Genomic DNA, 24,704 nt, shown 5'->3' with positions numbered 1-24,704 from the left:
CTTCATACAGTGCCATTAAAAAGTATTTGCCCCCTTCCTGATTTCCTCTATTATTGCATATTTGTCACTCTGAATGGTCTTTAGATAAAATATTATATTTGACTACGGGAACCTGTGTAAACACAAAATGCATTTTCTAATGACTATTTCATTTAACAAAAAAGGTTTTTAAACACACATATCACTTATATATCACACATATCATATGTGAAAAATGAATTGCCATCTTGAACTTAACTGGTGCACCAACGTTAGCAGCAATAACTGAAACCAAATGCTTCCTATAATTCAATACTTAGCTGTGGAGGAATTGTATGCCTCTCTTCTTTGCAGAACTAATTTAATTCAAACAAACTGGTCGGTTGTCAAGTGTGAACTGCTTGTTTCATTTTCCACAACAACATCTCTATTGGGATCAAGACAGGACTTTAACTAGGCCACTCCAAATCTTTAATTTTGTTTATTTTCAGTTATTCAGATGTGCACTTGCTTTTGTGTTTTGGATTGTCTTGTTGCATAGACTGATTTAGACAAACTGATATATTTCACCAACTTTTTTTATAATCTCTTCTGGAATGTTATTTGATTATGGCATAGTGTACTTGTAGAAACTTTATGGTGACTATTTCAGTCTGATGATAAGGTTCAGGATGAGTGAGGTTTAGATAAAACAGCGCTGGCTGCAATCAAGCATGGCTGTGTTCAATCAGTTGAATCTAATTATCAATTAAATTTGGTTAATTGGTCGATTGAGTAAATAAGGGGGCAATAATTTTTCACATGGGTGATATGAGAGTTCGATAAATAAATTAAATTATTTCAAATGTGTTGTGTTTACACAGTTTCCCTTTTACTAATATTACATTTTGTCTAAAGATTTGAAACCATTCAGTGTGAAAATGCAATAATAAAGAGAATCAGGAAAGGGTCAAATACTTCTTCACAGCACTGTAAGCATTTTGATTGTCATGAAGAGAACATTCTGTTTCTTAATCACTGAACAGAAGGCAGAGATCAATCTGTTTTATTTGAAATACCAGACAAAGTGTGTGTGCATTTAGATCTGAATTCAGGAGGCACGCTAGTCCTATTCTAACCCTGGAATATTTACTGATGGAAAATCCACAGTTTATGAAGTGAATGCGAATCACACTTGTGTAAAGTGATTTTATTATATATCATTTGTCAACACAATTATTTAAAGGGTTTAAAAAAATAAGAACATTTGGCAAAATGTTATTTACAAACTGATAAAAATACATTCTCTATAAAATATAGCACATGTGAAATCATGTTATAGATACCACTAGATACAATAAAGACAGCAAAAACAATAATTTTAGAAATGCCCACAATAGTGGATATAGCAGCAGTGCCTGACAGGCTCCATAATTCTCTCAAAGAATATCACAACAAGAAACATCTGAATGAAAGAAATCATTAAGCAAGTGCATGACCAAATATCGTTCACTAAGATTAAACATATCCCTTGAGCATTATTACTACAACAGTGTTCACTATGATTAGCCACATCCCTTGTCCATTATTACTACAACAGTGATCACTAAAATTAAACACATCCGTTGTGCATTATTACTACAACAGTGTTCACTATGATTAAATACATCCCTTGTGCATTATTACTACAACAGTGTTCAAGATGATAAAACACTTCCCTTATTTATTATTACTATAACAGTAACAGTGTTCACTATGCTTAAACACATCCCTTGTCCATTATTGCTATAAGTGCTCCCTATGATTAAACACAACCCCTGTGCATTATTACTGGAACAGTAAGTGTTCACTATGATTAAACACATCCCTTGTTCATTATTACTACAACAGTAACAGTGTTCACTATGATTAAACACATCTCTTGCCCATCATTTGCGCAACAGTGTTCACTATGATTAAACACGTCTCTGGCCCATTATTACTACAGCAGTAACAGTGTTCACTATTAATAAGCACATCCCTTGTCCATTATTGCTAGAACAATGTTTACAATGATTAAACACACCTCTTGTCAATTATTACTGAAACAGTGTTCACTATGATTAAACACATCACATGTGCATTACTACTACAACAGTGTTCAGTATGATTAATCACATCCCTTGTCCATTATTGGTAGAACAGTGTTCACTATCATTAAACACATCCCTTGTGCATTATTACTACATTAATCCTGTTGAGTCTGTTTGTCTGGAGTGGTGAATCGCATCGTGCTGCAGGATTGTGCATTTCCGTGGAGATAATTACAAAAGAAATACATGTCACCGTTTCGTAGTTCGTCTAGCTCTTGCACTCCAGTTGTTCATGCCACGTGTCGTGGCCAGAGCTCAGAGGGGAGGGCCCACAGGACAATTCCTCCGTTTCCCCCCAGAGGACACGCAGAACGACCTATCTCTTACTGAAACTGGGGCTCTGTATGTACATTTGGGACAGTTTCCCGAAGGGGTCCATGCTATCGAGCTCAAGAGCAGGCGAGGCCCCCTGCTGGGGGTCGGAGAGCGGGTCCCCCGCACGGGCGTCTGGCGGCGGCAGCGTGGAAGGGGTGCTCGCCATGGGCAGGAACTGCGCCGGAGAGGGCGGGGCCTTCCCCGGGAGCGGCGGCCGCTGCCGGTCGGCACTCAGGCTCACGGCGGCCCCGTGCCTGCCGGAGAAGTAGACGCTGTACCCGTCGGACAGGACGCGTTCCAGGAAGTAGCAGTCGTCTCCCACATAGGTGGCCTGAGGAGGCAGGGGCAGACAGAGCAGACAGGTCAGTGGCAGGCCGCCGAACGGCCTGGGGGCGGCAGTGTGGTATCACAAGTAAAGGGCTGGTCTTGCCACCTAAAGGTCACAGGTTTGATTCTTGGGTAGGACACTGCCATTGTACCCTAGAGCAAGGGTAACCTGCATTGCTTCAGTATACATCCAGCTGGATGAATGGATGCAATGTAAATGCGATGTAAAAAATAAATAAATAAATAAAATAAAATAAATTTTAAAGTTACGTAAGTCTCTGGATAAGAGCGTCTGCTAAATGCGTGTAATGTAATTGAACGGGGCGGCACACGGCAGGGCTCCGCGAGGCGCGTGTGTTCAGCCCGAGTTCTTCGAGGGCTGTTTGCGGAGCGCACGCGGAGGCTAGGGGGGCCAAGGTTGTTATTGCCGTTTCCTCCCGTTGCGCTTTCCGCTCGGCAAACAGACATGCTGCTGGGCAAAGGTTGCCTTCGCGATGAACGACCCAGATTAGCGCTTTCAGCAATTTACACCATGCGTTCTGTTGTATGTTCAGGAAATAATAGTAGTGATAGTAATTATAATGGATCACATCTGAAAAGACGCATTTCCAAATTTATTTCGGGGAACAAAATAATCTTGTGAAAAATTATACAACTTTGATATTCATCAGTTGGGCTTCAGTTTAGTTATTTTACAGCACCTGATACTCCGGAATTGCCAACTAGTTGCAAATGGGAGTTGACTGAGTAAAAACGATATATTTCCAACTGACCTGCTTCCTCCATGCATGATTTCCAAACAGGCACTGCTTTAATAATATTCTGGATTGCACATCTTCCTCGAAACATCACCTCCCCATCCAGGCAGGGAAGGGACTTACTTTAAACCTTATGCAACCATTTTACCTTTATTACTGTTTTAATCGGTTGTATTTATTTATTCTATTTAACTTTAATTGAGTAATGTGCTTGGTGCACCATGCAAGAAATGTTTGGGCAGATGAAGTCATTACTGTTATCATTACATATTAATTTAGGTGCATCGTAATTAATGCACTGACGTGGAAAACATGATATGGGAATCATACACGTGCTTTCATTTTGGAGGTAAAATGACGCTGAAGCATCCGTTATAGTATCTGGCTACATTTGGGCGACAGTGCAGTGCAGAACGATAAGGGCAGCTGAATACGAAGCTTTAGCTATCGCCCGCGGAAAGAAAATGAGAGAACAGCCTGCCCACTCACAGTGTGCGCGTGCTATTCAGAAGCAGATCTGAACAGAAACGAAACGTTCTCAGAACTATTTTGTCTCCGGGTTCGGGAGGAATAAACGTTTGACCAAAAGATATCAGCATAAATAAATATCTGCAGAGCATGTCTGCTAAAATAGCGCACCACTCATCTTATTTATGATGCATTTGCTTTCTTAGCAGGTGTTTGATGAATATTGGCAACAGTATAGGTTGATTAAACAGACCTTGATTATAGCACTAATAAGATTTTTACCCAACCACCTCACGCGATTGTGTGATGTATTAATTAATTGTAGCTCTTCGCAGTAAGTACAATTACGTCCATAATATACATTATGGCTCAGAACAAGAGTCACAATATGAAATATGCGAATGCGACATGTGCAGAGATTACACATGGAATAGTCTGATCCAATAGACTTCACTCTGTACTAGGCCTACTTCATGCATTTGTGTGTTTTGTATGCAGTGGAATGACTATGTATTTTCTTCAAATAATAGAAAAGATTCATAACTTACAGATCCATACATGTTTCCCGTCTCTTCCATGCACAGATATTTTGAACTTGTTACTCCTTTCATAACAACAAAGCCTGTATCGATTGATCGAATTTCCAGCAGACCTAAAAGACAAATGCATTAATGTATTCATTCATTTTCATTTTTACTTGCTGACAACATTAGGCAGCCCATGCTGAACAATGAACAGTCATGTTATGTTATGTTTGAACATACGACTCTATCATTATAACTCCAATTAATTATCAGATATTATTTTACATCCGCTGCTGGTGAAATGTTATTTTAAAATGTACTTAGAATTTTTAATGTAAAAGTTAAGGGTGCTCGGGTGATTTGACCACCAATCCAATGATGGGACATTAATATCCAAAAAAAAAAAATGATACAGTATATGTGCAACTGTGTCTGATCATATCTTCCCGTCGCAACAATTTACAAGCTTTTCTTGCGCGTTTTTAAATCGGCATTTAAATCAAACGGGGTAATTAAGCAGAATTCCTTCACGAAATCAAAGTATCAAGACAGACCATTGAAACTTTCTTATAAATGACATACTGCTCCTTGAATTTTCCATAGTTTTTACTCACTGTAAGAACTTTGGGAAGCGGATCCGTACACTTTCCCGTCCGCGTTTATGTGTAGATGCAGTCCCTGCCTAGCCGCGTACAGATGTCTGAAGCGCACTGGGTCCCCCCAGCCGTTGGCTATGTGCGGTCCTGCTGCATGGGGTAGCGGAAAGCACAGCGCCCCAACTGCAAACAGAATATGCGTCAGGCTAATTGCGACGCAGACGCTCAGCAACATGCCGAAAGCTCCTTCGGCTGTGCAGTCCAGCCTCTTCTATCTAAAGGCTCTCCTCCCGGGCCGCCGGGCTCCGCAGTTCGCCTTTTGGCAAGTTGGAAAAAGCCAAATTCCCCCGCCCTTTAAATATTCTCCTTATCAGTCAAATCGATAACCCCTCTCTTCAGGGCGGTTCTGAGAGCCGCATCATAACATCGCCTACTCCAGCGGACGTCTCACAAAGTGATGGTTATGCTCTCACACTCTCAATCCAATTCCGGTGGTATTTTTTTGGAAACAGAAAATTGTTTAATTAGGAAATACACATTGGGTGCTCACTGTTTTCGTATTCCAAGCTCCGACCCATTTTAGAATAAAGTTAAAATAAATTGCCCTGTTCAGAATTTCATTTGATGATTATCAGAGTGGTCGTGGACAGACTGGCGAAGGCACTATTAATATAATATAAGTTGGCTTGTTTTGGCTGAATAAAGTCTTCTGGCTAAGAGAGGCCGTTGCGTCCAGTTAGCTGAGACCTGTTTGCGCATTTGATCTCAATGTATTAGTGAAGCGCGCATTTATATCTGTTTTTGTCAATGGGCTGGATTTACCCTTTGCTTTATAGGGTAAAGTACAGACGTGATGAACCTGAGGGTAAACCTGGTGTGAGAGCGTAGCGCAGCCTCTTCCCAACTCGGACAAATTGTGCGAACAGCACCTTTCTGCCTTTATTTGAATTTGATAGATCGATTCCGTCACACGTTTTTGTGAATTTGACTTCCGACTCGATTTAGCCATTTATAAGTTAAAGAGTAATTCTAAACAAATAATACCATTCATGAAAATGTTACAGAAGAGATCAAAGTCACAGAGGCCAGCACTTGCTATGCCACTTTGTCAAACTTTGATCCACCGCATAAGTGGGTGTTAATGGTATCACATGAGGTGAGTTTTCTCGTGCTTTGTTGTTATAGATATGTTTTCTTCACCTGGTACACAGCTTTAATGAGAATACCAGCGTTTCTGAAATAAATGAGAAAATATCTGAACGCGAGATTGTATAGTCTGTATCGATAGCACTCAATCATGCTGAGCTATCCGTACAGACATGCTGTAATTAAAGCCGATAGGTAGGTGGCGCTCTATCGCAAATAAGTTTTCATTCTTGTTAGCAGTACTGTGTGTCCTTGTAAATTAATATCACAATTCGAACAAGGGAAAGGTGGTCCAAGTACTCAGAGAGCCACACCCTAAAAATAATTCGCTGTCTTTACTAAAATTTAAAAAAATTAAAAACCCGGAACAATTTGCACAGAGCTTTGAGCTACACTTGTGGTATTAGTAAGTAAATTCTTTTGAATGTAAATTTATTTTATTTTGTAAGTGCAAAAAAGTACCAACGCAACGGATAAACAGAAAAGAAAAGTGTAAGAAGAAAGGGAAGGAAAACAGGAAAAATACTGAAAAAGTTAAGGGAGATTATCCTATCAGTCACAATATATAAAATAAATACAATATATTTATTTTACAATAACAGTCTCATAGACATTGAATATCAACAGTTTTACAACCGCTTTTCTTTTCTTTTTTTTCGGAACAAGCTGACATACAATACAATATTAAAAGTTCGTATTTCTCTATTTGGTATTGCAATCCATCATTCTTTTTAAAACAGTGCTTGTCAATCTACAATTTACAATAAAAAAATGTAATGTAATCTCGGACCTATATACTCGAGAAAAGGTGTCCATACCTCATAGAATACATTTACTTTACAATTTGTCCCATAAGTAAAATATTCCAGCGATATAATATTCAATACTACCCTGTACCAGCCCCAAACATCAGGAGGACGGTCCTCTAACCATCAATATTTTTTTTGTGCTGCAAACGTCGGAATACGTTTCAACTTCTTTCCGGGAACGCCCTTCACTTCAACACTAGGCATACCCAGTAATGAACAGAGAGGCTTTCTTTCCCAATGAACATTGGATATGAGATTTAATATTCAATACATCTTTCCCCAGTAGTCAGAGATGTAGATACATGGCCATACATCATGAATATCTACCAACCTCAGTTTTATACTTTGAACATAAATCCGTTTTTATTAGGATCCATTTTATGTCTAAATTGTTGTGTGATGTGTAGTCGATGTCATAATCTAAACAGTAATTATTTTGTATGGTAGCAAACAGAAATATTACTTTCTGATGTTCAAATATGTTTGTGGTTTGTTTGAGGGTCTTAATCTTAATACCAGAATTCTCTCGCCATACTTTCAATATAATTTCTGGTTCTGCACTGCTGGTTTGACGTAGTGCGCCCTGCGGACAATGTTTCTGCTGTCATGACTTAACATTATCTGTTCTACTACCGAGGTTTCCAGTGAAACTCTGCACATGCTGGTATCTAAAAAATGCATTATGAGTCAAATTATATTTAATATGCATTTGCTCAGATGAATACATTATTTCTTCTTTAAACAAATGCCCCAGTCTAGTGATACCTTTGAGCTTCCATAATTCAGTCAATATTTCCTGGAGAGAAGTCAATATTTCCTAACATTGGGGCAAGAGATGATAAGGTTTTTGGACAGACCCTTTGGTTTCCGTATTTGTTTCCCGGCTTGCAGAGTCTTGTTAATGATAGGATTGTCAATCTTTCTCTTTATACCTTTCTTATCCACATTAAACAGAAGAGCATACAAAAGATTCAATGTTTAACCATCCTGAATCAAATGCATTTTTATAACAAGTTATGGTATAATGCAGTTGATGTAATTTCACATTGGGGACCTCTAAACGTCCATTCTCTAATGGCTTCTGCAGTCCGATTGATTTAGAGAAATTAATTCTATAGCCTGAGATTTTACAAAAACTGTTTATTACATCCAGGACCTCAGGTGTAGATGTTGAGGGATCAGGGATAAATAGAAGTAGGTAATCGGTGCAGAGTGCAATTTTATGATGTTTTTAAAATGCATCTGCATGCACTGTATAGACCAATTGCGTCGCATTGCATCCACTAAGGGCTCGATAGCACATGCAATTAATAGCGGTGAGAGTGGCCACCTCCGGCTTGTTCCCTTACCTAGCAGGAAATAGGAGGAGCATTTACAATTCCTGTTCATGCATTGTCATATCATTTAACCAAATTAATAAAGGAAGCCTCTCATCCAAACATATTTAGGGTAAAAAAATAAGTAATTCCACTTTACCCCATTGAATGCCTTCTCTGCATTCAAAGTCTCAACTACATCTTTCTGAGAGTCCCTTTATTAAATCAGTCTGATCTGATTATTATGGTTGACAACACCTTTTCAAGACACAAAGGCACAGTTTTAGACATGATTTTAAATTTTGCATTCAACGGGACCTATGAGAGGAATATTATTCAGCTGGCATGTCCTTTTTTGGGATAACACTGATATTTGCTTCCAGTAAAGTCTTCCATTCCATTAAAGGCAATAAGCTCGTACGGTTCATTAAACATATCAAGCATTGGCATCATCATTAAATCTTTAAATTCTTTGTAAAATTCATAATCAGATCCATCGAGACCAGGGGATTTTCCAAACGTTTTGCAAGGTTTTCAGTGCATTTAAAAGCTTGTCTTTGGAAATAGGTTAACTTAATACCTTTTTTGTTGGCCTGTTACTTCAAGTACTCTAAGTTTAGTGAAACAACTATCTTTTAACTCTTGAGCTTTCGATGGCTGATCTGAAGCATATAGCTCTTCCAAAAAATCTTACAAATGTCTCATTTATGCTATCTGTATCAGTTTTATATTGACCCTTTAAATCAGTGGTGTCAAACTCGTTGCCATGGAGGGCCGTGTGTATGCAGGTTTTCATTCCAACCAATTAATGCTGCCTTAATTGAGTCCAATTACTCATTCAGCCATATGCGTTTAACTGCATTGAAGCACAGAATATAAGAAAAATTTTATTTAGACAATGCGGGTCACCATAGACGTCGGGTCACCATTGTGCACAAACCTGCATCCCTAATTCAGCAAATAATTTAACTAATTATATAATCAAGATCTGAGGCTGGAATGAAAACCTGCATACACACGGCCCTCCATGGCAACGAGTTTGACACCACTGCTTTAAATCTTTGATGGTAAAGATACATTGCATGTTAGTATGTCTATCTACTAATATATTTCCCAGGTTTATTTCCAAATTCATTAATTTTTTCTTTTGCAAACCTAATACTTTGTTTAGTCTGATGCATAAGCAAGGAGTCTAGTAGCATGAATCTTATTTCACATGGTGCCTCATGCCTTTTTAAGATAATTATTTTTTCAAATCAGACAGTTGTGCTTGAAGGGTTCTCAGCAGTTCCAAACATTCACTCTTTACTTACTTTTAACATAAGAATTAATTAAACCTCTGAAGTAAATAATGCAAGACTAACATAGCTATTTTAAGTACAACCAATGTGTTTTTCCTCCGCATGGATAAGCTTACAGTAATTGTAGAACCTACAAAAAATTCATGTTTGTCACAGTTCCTGCTTATAACCACCAGAGGCCGCTGGTTTCCCAGTCCTGGTTTGTTCTCTGTTTTGTTTGTCCAGTCTCTGTTCTTTCTTATTAGGGCTTCGTTAGTTTATTGATTAGTATTAGCACCCGTGTCTTGTTTAGTTATTTAGCCTCACCATCTCTTCTGCGTTAGTGGTATCATCATTGTATTATTGGTTTCATTAATGGTTGCACTTGTGCTTCATTAATTTATAATTTCCACCTTTGTTTCTGTGTATTTAAGTTCCCAGCTCATTGTTTATTGTTGTTTTAGTGTGCTGTTAATGCCACGCAAGACACTTGTTACTTGTGGCTAGGTTTTCTTGGTTTGTTTCCTCTAGTCATTCCCCTGTTTGTTGTTTTGTTGTTGTTGTTGTTGTTCTTGTTTCTGTGCTCAGTATCCAAGTAAAGTCACTATTATTACTCTTCCCTCTGCCTCCTTGTGTCTTCCCTTCCCCTGAGAATGTATCCACGTTCGTATTCATTGAGATATTAAGCTAACTATTCAACTAACAAACTTGCTACCCATATCTTTTTAGCAAATTGTTGCCTCAGTATTTTGAAAACATTATCCTTTTCAAAGAAATCAAAGAAAAAGGCTATTGTTCAGTTGACTAACTAAAAGTAAAAGGTAAAATGACCTCAGTGGTTGTAGGAGGGACAGAGAGCTCTTTCCAATCACTTATTTTATCTGTCATTGTCTCCTCGGTCCTTGGCTGACCCAGAATTTGATCGAGGTCTGCCAACTTTAAGGCCTGTAATTGACATGGCTTCAAACTGACGCTTGAAATAGCAAGGATGTTCCATTTGCCTATTACATCTTTCCTTGATTCCTCTGTCCTCACATCCTGTCCTCACATCCTTTCCTTTCCATTAGGTAGAGCTAAGGAAGCGAGGAAAGGACATGACAAAAGTATGCAAGAAAGTAAAATAAGTGATTGGAAAGAACCTTGATAATCTTTCAGCAGTTATATCAGGGACAGAGACTCTTTCAGGGGTTATAGGAGAAACAGGGACTCTTTCAAGGGTTATGAGGGACAAGGACTCTTTCAGGGGTTATGAGGGACAAGGGACTCTTTCATTGGATATAGGTACACACAACAGACAAAAAAAAAAAAAACCCACAACCAATAAAAAAAATCGAGCAGTAAAAAAAAAACCATCAAACGATCAGTAAAAATGGTCAGACTCACAGAAGCGATAAACCCCAAAAGAAAACAATAAAAGGAGCTTTTCTCTCAGCCCCCATGCAGCACCTGACACAGGATTTACAGGGCGCGCCATTCTAACAGATTAAACCCAGAGTCAGTGGCACATACAGTCTAACTCTGAACTGCTGTCAACAGCCATCTCAACACCTGACTTACAACCACCAGAAATCAAAGAAAAAAGCTAAATTCATTTTGTTTACCGGGTGCAGGGTTAACTGATTGAGTTTGAAATTGAATTCAATAATATACGGTCATGTTGTAACATCATGCAAGTTCACTGAGGAGTCATTTTTGTTTTTGTGGTTCTGTGGCAGGCAAGATGTATCTGGGAGTTGTAATTTTGGTGTAAAGGTGATCACACCTGTTACTTAGGAGACCCTGCTGTCAGCGGTATTAGTAAGGCTGTTTTCTGTATGTATTTATTGCGAACACAGGTGGCTGTGAAGGCCCGCAAGTGAATTAGTCGTTTATGGGAATGGGTGTGATGTCACGGTGTGGTGATTACTGTAGAGCAGTATTTACACAGTGTGTGTGTGTGTCTGCACGTATTTGAGTGTCAGTGTGTGGGTGTGTGTGTGGGTTTTGCCCTGTGTGGCAGTGTTATATGCTGTTTTGTATGTGGGTTTACACTTTGTGTGTGTGTGCTTGTACACGTGTGTTTGTGTTTATGCCTGTGTGTGTGAGTGTGAGAGAGAGAGTAAGTGAGTGAGTGAGTGAGTGAGCGTGTGTGTGTGTGTGTGTGTATGTATGTGCCTGTGTGTGTCTGCCTGTGTGTATGTGCATGTGTGTGTGTGTGTGGGTGTGAGAGAGAGAGTGAGTGATTGGCTGTGTGTGTGTGTATGCCTGTGTGTGCATGTGTGTGTATGTGTGTGTGTGTGTACAAGCCTCGGTTGCAGGCCTATCAGAGTGGATAGCTTAACGTAAGCTTCAATTGCTGGCCTGTCAGAGATGAAAAGTGTGTCTGAAGGGTTTACATGCCGTGCTTCTTCCTCTTGGCCTGTCGCCTCTACCTGCAGGGGTTTTTGAGTAGGGGCATCAGGCCTGTCAAAGGGAGTCGAGTGCAACGTTTTAGACCTGGGCCGTGTTCTGCTCGCCTGCCGTCGGCTCCGCAGGTATCTGAGGTGGCGTGTTGGGGCAGGAGTGCGGCTAAGGGGTTGTATCCTGGGTGCCAGGCGAACGCTGGCCGGCGAGGGCGCTGTGAACGCCCTCTCACGTCCCTTTGGTTCTGTCATCTCCTGTCTTTGAGCAATGGTGTCGCCCTCAAGTGCAATGTGGTCCTTGTACACAGCAAAGTGAGGCGAGGTCCACAGCGACTGATGCTTTGGGGGTGCGGGGTGGGGGGGTTGGTGGGTTGTGAAGCTGGAGAGGCTTACCAATGGGGGAGGCTCAGGCAACACTGTGGCAGTCTCGCGGGCAAGGCGTGTCCGATATGTGGTTGCTGTCGCTCGGGTAGCTGGTATAGATCAAGTTCAGGCATCCTGCACACCTGCTGATGTTTCTCTTGGCTCAGGCTCAACCATATTCAGTGAGAACTCGCCTTCCATCACTCTCACTGTTTTTGTCGTAGAAAGCAATGGCCAGACATTTTTTCCTAGGGCAGGTCATCCTGTTGAGTTCTGGATGTTGACAATTCGAGCATCCACTTTTGTTACGTGAGATGTTCCGTTGCTATGATATGGTGAAAATAGTTTTTCAGTGTGGAAAAGGAAAGGCTCTTGGACCAGGCTGATGCAGGAGTACACTGGGAACTGATGAGATTAAAGCAAGCAATTTAAGCTTGTTATGTTATTCTACATGTACTTAGCGTTGCACATGCTCGCCTTCATCAGCTTTGGTAGGGTTTAAACCTTCAAAGTCTGTTTTCATGATTTTTTTGTCTTTTTCCGCAGACTTTATCCAGCTTAGAAAGGTTTTAGAAAAAGCTGTAAACGTTCTCCTTAATGACATTCTCCTTATTCTCCTTTAATGGTTTGTTTGACTGTCACAGATGGCGTTAAACAGATGCTGCTGTAGGTTTGATTCGCCTGATCTAACAAACCCCCATACAGAACGGCCTTGCCACTGCTCACAAAGGTAACGCCTCCACTAGGGTTGTGTGCATCTTCAGTGGGTGGAGGTCTGGAGATGATATAGCGCCTTGCGGGTGGAGGTCTCTGGTACCTCGCCCCCACACTGCAGACAGCCCAGATCTGAAGCTGGCGCACAGTGGATTATCGAGCTGTGGCTTAATGAAAGGAGACATCTCCTTATGCTTAACTTGCAGATCGGATATCATACATGTCTTTCCCCAGTGGGCTGGGCCCGCCTCTGATCAGCTTTGATAGATGAAATGTGAAGTCTCCCCCCTGCAGTGGAATGCGCCATCTTATGGGAACCTGGCAGCCCTTTATCCTCAGGCACATCACTGTGGACCACGCCAAGGCAGTGTGGGAGGGAGGGGGGCGCACCTGGGTTTTGCTTCTGTTAATGCCAGGAACAAGCAGGTAGTACTTGCAGCAGGTCTTATGGGAGCTTGCCCTGGGATACAGTGTAAATGGTTTGGTGTGGTTGTGCACACTGATACTGTGCTCTGTACACATTGAGAGACACATTGAGATTGTGTTCTGTACACACTGAGACTGTGCACTGTTCACACTGAGACCATGCTGAGTACACACTGAGACTGTGCACTGTACACACTGAGACTGTGCTCTGTACACATTGCGTCTGTGGTCTGTACACTGTATGACTGTGCTCTGTACACACTGAGACTGTGTGCTGTGCACACTGAGACTGTGCCCTGTACACATTGAGAGACACATTGAGATTGTGCTCTGTACTCACTGAGACTGTGTGCTGTTCACTCTGAGACTGTGCTCCGTACACACTGATACTGTGCTCTGTACACATTGAGAGACACATTGAGATTGTACTATGTACACACTGAGACTGTGCCCTGTACACACTGAGACTGTGCTCTGTACACATTGAGAGACACATTGAGATTGTTCTCTGTACACACTGAGACTGTGTGCGGTACGCACTGAGACTATGCTCTGTACACACTGAGACTGTGCTCTGTACACATTCAGAGACACATCGAGGTTGTACTCTGTACACTCTGAGATTGTGTGCTGTTCACTCTGAGACTATGCTCTGTACACACTGAGACTATGCTCTGTACACTCTGAGACTGTGCACTGTTCACACTGATACTGTGCTCTGTACACACTGATACTGTGCTCTATACACACTGAGACTATGCTCTGTACACTCTGAGACTGTGCACTGTTCACACTGAGACTATGCTCTGTACACTCTGAGACTGTGCACTGTACACACTGATACTGTGCCCTGTACACACTGATACTGTGCCCTGTACACACTGATACTGTGCTCTGTACACACTGATACTGTGCTTTATACACACTGAGACCCCTATAATTTCTTCTGGATTAGAGTGTCTGCTAAAGCCTTGTACAAAAAATATAAACTGCAACATATTGTGTATATAAAAATATGCTATGTGTAATTTAACGTACACTGTAAATATATTGTTAGTGTAAATATTTGTAACAACAGTTTTAATATTTAAAAAAATGATTCTGTAATATGTGAAAACTTTGAACATTTGACCACATAGGGCTTAATGACTGTCCCACACCTGGAGATTTTCCCCTGCCAGGGACTAAAGGTGGCAGTGTACTCAAGACACAATCAAACATTGTGTTTGATGTGGCCCTGCTCAATCAAGAGACAAACCAACAGACCCAGTGTTTTGAGTCCACATGGCATGATATGGACAAGCGCCCAGCACAAACTGCTCACAAGACGTTCGCTAGTTCGTAGACCTCCCCCTGTCTGCAATTGGTCCCCTAAATATCACATGGGTGACCAGCTGTGGGTCACAGTACAACTTCAACTTCAGTTCAACAAATTTTCCTGTTTGTCTCATCACTGTGCTGTCACGTAGTGGGTTGCGTCGAGATGGGATGCAGATTTAGGGAAGTGGTGTCCTATCTGGCAGGGTCATCACAACAGAAGAATTACATTGTGTCTTATTCCTCCTTCCAGGAAGAAAGTTTGGCTCCATTTGACCCCTGTTGCACTACAATGCATTAAATGTTAACTAGAATATAACAGTACAGAACAGAACAGAACAGAATTCACTGTATCCTCTAGAAAATGGAAGGTGCCTTAAACATTATTATTATGACAAAAAGCAAAATCGGGTAGGGCAAAGCCTGTGCACAGGTTTAGGGGACATTTTTGGCTGGATTGCAACAGTGGAGCCAGCCCTACAAACGCAAATGTTTGTGACTGAGTGACTAAGTGACTAAGTGAGTGATGAAGTTACACAGACGGCAGATTTGGGAAATGACGTGATTAAGTCGCAGACAGTCAAATTAGCTTAGCACTCAAACTGCAGAATGACCGTTTAGCCATCCATGTTCTGCCATTTTAGAAGCCTTTTAGGCTGTGGACCATTGTGAAGAAGTGCATTTTGTGCTGGGCCTCAAGCATATCTTTAAACAAGACCAGGTCAAAGCCTAGTATATGGCTGGACCGGCCGACCAATGGTGTAACTTCATCACTCAGTCACTCAGCACTTGATCACTCAGTCACTCAGTCACAGACATTCGTGTTTGTAGCGCTGTTGCGCTCCAGCCAAAAAGTATTCCACCAAGCGAAGTATTTAGTTTCCCTGGGCTAGAACGAAAACCTGCACCCACATCAGCCCTTTTTCAAATGAGACTGGACACCCCTGGTATAAAAAGTCTGTATGGTGCCTTCATTCTCATATCTGTAGCTCCATGGAATTATACAGACTGCAGTTTCCAGATTCCAACTTCCATTGGATGCAACCCACTGCAGTAGACCACGCTCACACACACCCACGTCACACGAACACACACCCACGTCACATCCACACACACCCGCATCACATGAACACACACCCACGTCACATGAACACACACCCGCGTCACATGAACACATACCCATGTCATATCCACACACCCACGTCACAAGAACACACACCCGCGTCACATGAACACACACCCACGTCATATCCGCACACCCGCGTCACACAAACACACACCCGCGTCCCATCCACACACCCAAGTCACACGAACAGACACTGAGCGCACTGCCCCACCGTAACGTGCAATCACACAAGCCTCTGGGCAGCCAGCAGGTTCGAGTGCTGGGAGGAGGGAGGAGGCTGCGAAGATTCTTCTAAAATCCAAAAATCCAACAGAAAGGTTAAAAAAGCTAATGGAATGTCAGTGGTGTGTGTCATTATTATTATAAAGCATCTCGGTCTAAAAACAAAATGCCTTCATACATAAATTGATATATAAACAGCAGCTTTCACATTAGCATGTATGCTTTTTGCTCGGAGATGTTTCCCGAAAGACTTTAGTTTGTTAAAAAAAAAAAAAAAAAACTCCTGGCCATGATTGGCAGGTATGTTTAACAATATGTGAATGCATCGTCTTGCAATAGTTTCATGACAGTTGTCACTGAAACATATTTTTATTTAATTTTATTAGCACACCTGTGCGATGGCGCTAACGCTGGCGTCCTCCAGCACACCTGCGCGATGGCGCTAACGCTAACACTGGCGTCTCCAGCACACCTGCGCGATGGCGCTAACGCTAACGCTGGCGTCCTCCAGCACACCTGCGCGATGGCGCTAACGCTAACACTGGCGTCTCCAGCACACCTGCGCGATGGCGCTAACGCTGGCATCCTCCAGCACACCTGTGCGATGGCGCTAACGCTGGCGTCCTCCAGCACACCTGCGCGATGGCGCTAACGCTGGCGTCCTCCAGCACACCTGCGCGATGGCGCTAACTCTAACGCTGGCATCCTCCAGCACACCTGTGCGATGGCGCTAACGCTGGCGTCCTCCAGCACACCTGCGCGATGGCGCTAACGCTGGCGTCCTCCAGCACACCTGCGCGATGACGCTAACGCTGGCGTCCTCCAGCACACCTGCGCGATGGCGCTAACGCTGGCGTCCTCCAGCACACCTGCGCGATGGCGCTAACGCTAACGCTGACGTCCTCCAGCACACCTGTGCGATGGCGCTAACTCTAACGCTGGCGTCCTCCAACACACCTGCGCGATGGCGGTCTGCCACATGCTGAGAGGTCCTCGCAGGGGAGCCCGGTGCTGAAAGAGAAGGTACAAATCTGCCACGTAATCCCCCCATCCCGTGACCCTCCCCTGGCCCGGCTTTTCGGGTCCCCATTGATCCCCCTTTATTTGCTCAGGCTGCTAGGGCTGTGCTTAAGCTCCGTCCCGCTGTGAGCGACTCCCCCCTGCCTGTGCCGTCCCACCGGCTCTCAGGCCCCAGGCTCTGCGTCGGTTCGTGGGCAGGGTAACGACTGGGACCGCTGCAGCTCCAGGCTAATTGCCGCTGCGGCCTGGGAGTCCTGCTCCATAGTAGGGACGAGGCAGTCGCTACACGGCAGGCCTTTACGCGGCAGTTTCACATTTAAATCGCCCGTCAGACCGGCGACCGGGAACTGCCCTTTCTGAAGAAACTGCCATTAGACTTATGCCAAGTCGCCCACCGTCGCTAGATGTGTGCATTTCAGAGGATATTTAACAATATTTGTTTGTGGAGACACTGACATCATTCACTGGACTAGTAATGTAATTCAACATAATAAAGAGGGAAAGATTTATTATAAACAGGTGAATGCCCTCTTAACCAGGACACAGTCAGGAATTGTTTAGGAAACGGAGGGTGGCTGATCGCCGTCTTTCTCTCCAGAAACCAGAAATCCCAGATGATGACACATGCTTGTGAATTTAAGGGAAGCCCTCAACCCCCCAAATGACCTCTGGAGGGGTGCTTTTTTGTAGCCTCCCCACAGCTAATCCCCCCACACCCCAACCCCCCCCCCCCCCCCAGCCCCCCAACACCAAACTCAGTCCCTGATTGAAGTGTCAACTTCGACAGGATTAAAGATGGACAGACAAATCACATGCCAAATTCTGAAATCTCCCCCTGCCGAGTGCCACATCCCCCCCTTCTATGTTCTAATACACATGCCTGTGCCCTCCCTATCTTGTATGGAGCTGGGCCAGAGTTCTCCACCAGAAAGGCCCTATGGGAACATATGGATTTTAAGGCTACATTGACTGCATGAGGGTTAGAACAGTGACAGATGGATACACCTGGACTGCAGTGAAGTCTGTGTAAAATTATAGTTTACCTGCAGCAGTTCATGTGGTAATCTCATAGTCTGTGTACGAGTAAAATTCCTGATATGGCCTCTGACTGGGGAAAATCAGCCAGGCACTGTGACCTGTTAATGCTGCTGTTCTTATATTTGTCCTTTCAATATAGTATAGTCTTAGCTGTTTTCACATAGGCTATTTTTCGAGTTCTGTTTATTTTTTTTATGTCCAGTTTTAGCACTCAGAGTAGATGTATCTATAGTTTGCAGTGTGTATGTGTGTTCATCTTTGTTATTCTCAGTGGTGAAAAACCAGCGTCATCCAGGGGATTCATACGCTGTATTCTATGACGTTCTTTTCTACTCTGTTCGACATTGCACGAAGAAAGTCAGTTGTTAAGGAAGACCACATGTGACAAAATTAAATAATTAATGGTCAATAACAATGAATTGATAATGAAATAAAAGAATATATGCAATGCAATAGATATTTATTAAAAATGTATTTGTCTCTTCTATTTCATGGCGTTTTATAACCAATGGCCTATTTATTTCTAGGCCCATCAATTTCCACTCGTATTTATCTCGTGTTGTATTCGTTTCAAAACGACTCGGCCTGACAGCTATCAGGAAAGGGGCGGGTCAGCTATGATCACAAAGACAGTGAATATACAGGCCATGCCCCCAAGGCTACAACCATTATTTGCGCATTTGGTTAGAATTAGTCGGCCGTGGATCATGAAGATTATAAAAATGCCGAAATGTTAAGTGATGGGCTGTAGGCTACAAATGCCAAGAACACCGATTTTAATTTTTTAAATTTTAAATCCCGTGCAAAAAGACTGAGCCCATGAGGTAAAAAAGGTGGATTCAGACCATTTGACACGATGTGAAAGGAAAAAACTCTGGGATGCTAAGTGAAGGCACGTGGCACTTACGCACTGTCTGTGATCATATCTAACTCCGCCCCTTCCATATTGTGTGACAGGCGAGGTTTAGAATTACATACGCTTAGAAATGAATATGCGAGGAAGTTAAAAAAAGAGCCAATGCGCAAAATGTTCTAATGAAATAAAAACGCCATGAAAAAAGCGGCATACGATAATTAAGATAGGCTATTTATTTATTCCATTGCTTAGGCATATTTATTTCATTATCTATTCCATTGCCTATTTATTTATTTCATTATCAATTGATTATTATTGAAAGCTATGTATTTATTTAATTTAGTCTCGTTTGGTTTTCCATACGTTGCAGCCGCAGTGATAATTTTGACGAGGCGGGTGGGGTGGCAGTCACGGAATGAGATTTCCTTTCATTCCTACCAGTATCCTGGAACAGTTCTCGTTCTTTTCTGTTCGGTTCTTGAGGGAAAGTTTCATTTAGAGCAGGTCGTCTGAAATGCGTGTGTATTTGTGTACTGAACGGACACACCTGGCTGTCCTGGCCAAGTTTATTTCACTCTGAAAGGAACACGCTTGAAATAGTTGACCGAAAGCAACCTAAAAATAAAAGAATGGGTAAGAGGAATCGCTCCGTAGAGGAGACTACATTTCATCGTGCTGTAAAAATATGACACGTTTACCATTGTTACTTTAACGTTTGAAATGATTTTAGAAGGCTTGAAATCCTGTGTTTCGTTTTCTGTTGAGATGAGAAGGTCGTCATGGGAGTTAAAATCAGGGAGGGGACCGAGGAGGGAGGTTAGGTTCTCTAAAATAGAACATGCCTTCCACTTCCTGCCGTTAGCTCACACTCTTCAGCGCCGCCCGTTACTTCAACCTTCACGCAGTATCCTTATTTTCATTGCCAATATGCTGACCACATTTGGAGAAGACACTTGAACTTACATTAGATTGTGATAGAATTTTAATGCGAGGAAATGTTTAAAGAGCAGGCTAACATGGTAACGTGTTTTCCCAGCTGTGTAGGCTACTGGTAGTTGTGCTGTTGTTTAAAGAGAAGGTTAACATGCTAACGTGTTCTCCCAGCTGTGTCCTGGTAGTTGTGCTCATCCTTCATGTTGCAATGGTTTCACAAAAATCAAAATATAAAAAATGCAACTCTTTGTTTGCTGTAGTGTTTGGGAAATTGCTTTGCGTTAAACCAACCGGAACAGACATAAAGGTGCTCTATGAGAGTGATACATACTCCATCAGAGTTGATTTTCCTCTGATGGTTTTGCTGTGTGAGCAGCAGTCTGAGCTGAGCAAGATAAAGGAAGGAGGGTTTTTTAACTTGCAGCAGAGGACAGAAACACTCACAGAAGGCCCGATGCAAACTATCTGACTATATGCTTAACATTGATGGAATCCCCATTACTTCAAGTGCTGTAATCAAAGATCTTGGTGTTACCTTTGATCCAGAACTTGCATTTGATATACATATTAAAAACATCTCTAGGGTTTCTTTTTATCACTTGAGAAATATCTAAAAAATTCGGAAATTACTGTCCTTACATGATGCAGAAAAGCTAGTTCATGCTTTTGCTATTTCAAGATTAGATTACTGCAATGCTCTTTAGTCTGGATGTGCAAATTCCTCTGTGAAAGGGCTCCAGCTAGTTCAAAATGCAGCAGCTCGCATTCTCACTAGAACAAGGAGATTCGAGCACATCAGCCCAGTGTTAGCATCGCTCCACTGGTTGCCAGTTAAATTCCGAATAGACTATAAGATACTACTTCTTACCTTTAAAGCCTTACATGGGCTTGCCCCTTTGTAATTAAATGATTTACTTCTTCCTTATATTCCCTCATGCATGCTTCGTTCGCAGGGTGCAGGCCTCCTTGTTATTCCTAGAATAGCGAAAAGTACCATAGGTGGTAGAGCCTTCTCCTAGCCTTCTCTTCGGCTCTGGGCACCTGCCTGGAGCTCTAGCCCAAGTTTGTTGAGCACCTCCCCCCGGCCTGGAGCTCCAGCCCTAGACCAGCTAGACCAGCTGGGCACCCCCGCCTCCTGCCACTGTTGATTTTCCGTAACAAACCGGTGCCTGCCCGCGTCAGATGGGTCCCCCCCCCCAAGTCCGGTTCTGCTCAAGGTTTCTTCCTGCTATCAGTCAGGGAGTTTTTCCTTGCCACTGTAGCCCTAGGCTTAAGCCGCTTTTCCACCGTAGGGCCAAACCGTTACCAGGGCCACTTCGTGCCGTTCCGCACTGCTCAGTACTTGTGGGAACGGTTACCGTTTCTGTTTCCACTGTCGGGCTGCTAAAACCAGGACTAGGAAATATCTTGTAAGGACAGCAAGTGACGCGGTGGATCAGCAACGGTGTCCCGTTGTGAATGTAATATGCACCAGTTGTTGTCGCCGCTCTTCATACTGTTTTGTTTTTGTAATGTTATGTTTCGTTGGCTGACGAAACGGACGAGGATTCTGTGTATTTTGGTCTGTTTTTGTTTTTTCTTTTTAGTGTATCCTCCACTGACCATCACTTGCATGCATTCAAAAAAATACTAACTGCTAACATTACAGTGTGAAATATCCACATTATATAATACCACTAACCGATTTAAAGACACTCAATCCAAAAATAATGTGTATAAAGGAAATATTTTGAGCAGTAATGCTTACGTAGCAATGATGAAATTTTATCTGTGTTCAGACAGAGACAGTAAATCAACGAGTTCAATCCGCTTCTGTTTTGCTCCAGAAAACGATGTCAGATAGGTCTATCAGCAAATATATGGCTTAGCTATGCCCTGAAGTCCTCCATAATAATAGTATTTTCCAAGAAATTACGAAATATCTTTAACAACGTTTCGTTAGGTGCAGCGTCTTAATGCGTAAGTGAATGCGATGAAAAGAACATTTTCGGTTACGCTGACCTTTAAAACGCTATTCCAAAAGCAAAATTAGACATGTTATACATTGTTAGAAAGCTTATACTCTCACCTACTGAATAAATGAATTGTCAATCAAGCCTGACTGTACTAAAAACGACGACAACGCCGTAAACGATACTTGTGGTATTATGCACAACTATTTTGAACGTACCCAGGCATCACAAATGCGCGAAATATATTTCATAAACGGATTGTCCAAGACAATATATGACCACTCAGTCTCAAAAGGGACATCTCTACACGTAAAACCAATGGTAAGGTTATGTATTTATTCAATATTTAGTCCCAGATATCGACTGTAGAATGACATGGTATCATTTAAAAAAACTTTGTCCTGTTTATTTCGTTATTCAGTGAGCAGCGTTTTCACTGCTGTATATCTTATGGCTATTGTCGGGTTTATCTTGTTGCTATGACGGAATACGATTTTTGATTAGCATTTTGATTTATATTAGCTTCTTCACCGACCTAGCTTACGGAAGAGGACGTGAAGAGACCGTATGTGGAGTCACAAAACTGACCAATCAGTGAATACGTCATTAAGCCTGCCCACCCGAACTGTTCTGCTGCACTGAGCACAGTTGTCTAACCGTGCCGAAAATATCGTGTTGGGCATGGTTTGTAATCCTTCCGCGCTAAACCGTTTCCAGGGGGAAACACCATTGGAACCGTTCCTCTCCGTGCTCAGAACCGTTCGGCCCTGCAGTGGAAAAGGGGCTTTACTCTTTGGGGGCCAGTTCTCTGTAAAGCTTCTTTGTGACAAAGCTCCTTTGTTAAAAGCGCTATATAAATAAAAATTGATTGATTGATTGATGTTGTGGCAACCCTAATATTTTCTGTGACCAAAAGACACACATAGTTCCCCACCACAGACCCTAACCTCACAGACACTCCCCTCCTCCCGCCCTCAATCAGAGGCAAACCGTGTCGGTCTGCACAGCTGTTTATTGGCTCAAACAGTGACTGTGTCGGTCTGCACAGCTGTTTATTGGCTCAGTGACTGTGTCAGTCTGCACAGCTGTTTATTGGCTCAAACAGTGACTGTGTCATCTGCACAGCTGTTTATTGGCTCAAACAGTGACTGTGTCGGTCTGCACAGCTGTTTATTGGCTCAGTGGCTGTGTAGGTCTACCCAGCTGTTTATTGGCTCAAACAGTGACTGTGTCGGTCTGCACAGCTGTTTATTGTCTCAGTGACTGTGTTGGTCTGCACAGCTGTTTATTGGCTCAGTGACTGTGTTGGTCTGCACAGCTGTTTATTGGCTCAAACAGTGACTGTGTCTGTCTGCACAGCTGTTTATTGTCTCAGTGACTGTGTTGGTCTGCACAGCTGTTTATTGGCTCAGTGACTGTGTCGGTCTGCACAGCTGTTTATTGGCTCAGTGGCTGTGTAGGTCTACCCAGCTGTTTATTGGCTCAAACAGTGACTGTGTCGTCTGCACAGCTGTTTATTGGCTCAAACAGTGACTGTGTCGGTCTGCACAGCTGTTTATTGGCTCAGTGGCTGTGTAGGTCTTCCCAGCTGTTTATTGGCTCAAACAGTGACTGTGTCACTCTGCACAGCTATTTCTTGGCTCAGTGACTGTGTTGGTCTGCACATCTGTTTATTGGCTCAGTGACTGTGTTGGTCTGCACATCTGTTTATTGGCTCAGTGACTGTGTCAGTCTGCACAGCTGTTTATTGGCTCAAACAGTGACTGTGTCAGTCTGCACAGCTGTTTATTGGCTCAGTGACTGTGTCAGTCTGCACAGTTGTTTATTGGCTCGGTGACTGTGTTGGTCTGCCCAGCTGTTTATTGGCTCAGTGACTGTGTTGGTCTGCACATCTGTTTATTGGCTCAGTGACTGTGTCAGTCTGCACAGCTGTTTATTGGCTCAAACAGTGACTGTGTCATTCTGCACAGCTGTTTATTGGCTCAGTGACTGTGTCAGTCTGCACAGTTGTTTATTGGCTCAGTGACTGTGTTGGTTTGCACATCTGTTTATTGTCTGAAACAGTGACTGTGTCGGTCTGCACAGCTGTTTATTGGCTGAAACAGTGACTGTGTCGGTCTGCACAGCTGTTTATTGGCTCAGTGACTGTTTCGGTTTGCACAGCTGTTTATTGGCTCAAACAGTGACTGTGTCGGTCTGCACAGCTGTTTATTGGCTGAAACAGTGACTGTGTTGGTCTGCACAGCTGTTTATTGTCTGAAACAGTGACTATGTTGGTCTGCACAACTGTTTATTGGCTCAAACGGTGACTGTGTTGGTCTGCCCAGCTGTTTATTGACTCAAACAGTGACTGTGTTGGTCTGCATAGCTGTTTATTGGCTCAAACAGTGAGTAAACGTGGAGGCCGTGGTGAGATCAGTACAGAAATACCCAGCGCTGAGCTCATGCCAGTCCTACGCATTGTTTGAGGGAAATGTAAATGTTAAATGTAAATGTAAATGTTAAAATTTGGATCATAATTTTAAACTGCAAGAGGCAATCACTGTTTTTATTTTTTTTGTGTCAAAGGCATTTACATTTTTGGTTTGAATATCTTGGGAATGCAGTCAGACAGTCTATTGTCATAAGCATGAATTTCTATGCAGTGCACACTCATGCATAGTGGTAACCAACCCTGTTCCTGGAGATCTACCGTCCTGTACATTTTCACTTCAACCGCAGCAAAGC

General features: G+C 42.6%; 1 protein-coding gene and 1 long non-coding RNA gene across 2 annotated transcripts in view; one reads left to right on the top strand and one right to left on the bottom strand.

Moving 5' to 3' along the window:
• Nucleotides 1–1,153: 1,153 nt before the first annotated feature.
• Nucleotides 1,154–5,829, bottom strand: fgf19 (fibroblast growth factor 19). The gene is made up of 3 exons (XM_035394821.1): nt 5,097–5,829; nt 4,507–4,610; nt 1,154–2,736 (listed from the first exon to the last, which is right to left on the bottom strand). The coding sequence occupies exons 1-3, from the start codon at nt 5,311–5,313 to the stop codon at nt 2,407–2,409; spliced, it is 651 nt and encodes a 216-aa protein (XP_035250712.1). The 5' UTR covers nt 5,314–5,829; the 3' UTR covers nt 1,154–2,406.
• A 119-nt stretch (nt 5,830–5,948) lies between these two features.
• Nucleotides 5,949–24,704, top strand: part of LOC118214691 — a 55,053-nt gene continuing 36,297 nt past the window's right edge. Inside the window, exon 1 of the long non-coding RNA XR_004762671.1 lies at nt 5,949–6,234. This is a non-coding gene — a long non-coding RNA (uncharacterized LOC118214691). The remainder of the gene's footprint in view (nt 6,235–24,704) is intronic.

This window comes from Anguilla anguilla, chromosome 16, assembly GCF_013347855.1.
Source record: "Anguilla anguilla isolate fAngAng1 chromosome 16, fAngAng1.pri, whole genome shotgun sequence".
Classification (NCBI taxonomy): domain Eukaryota; kingdom Metazoa; phylum Chordata; class Actinopteri; order Anguilliformes; family Anguillidae; genus Anguilla; species Anguilla anguilla.
Note: the sequence above shows the minus strand (reverse complement) of the source record. Positions and strands in the feature narration are given on the sequence as shown.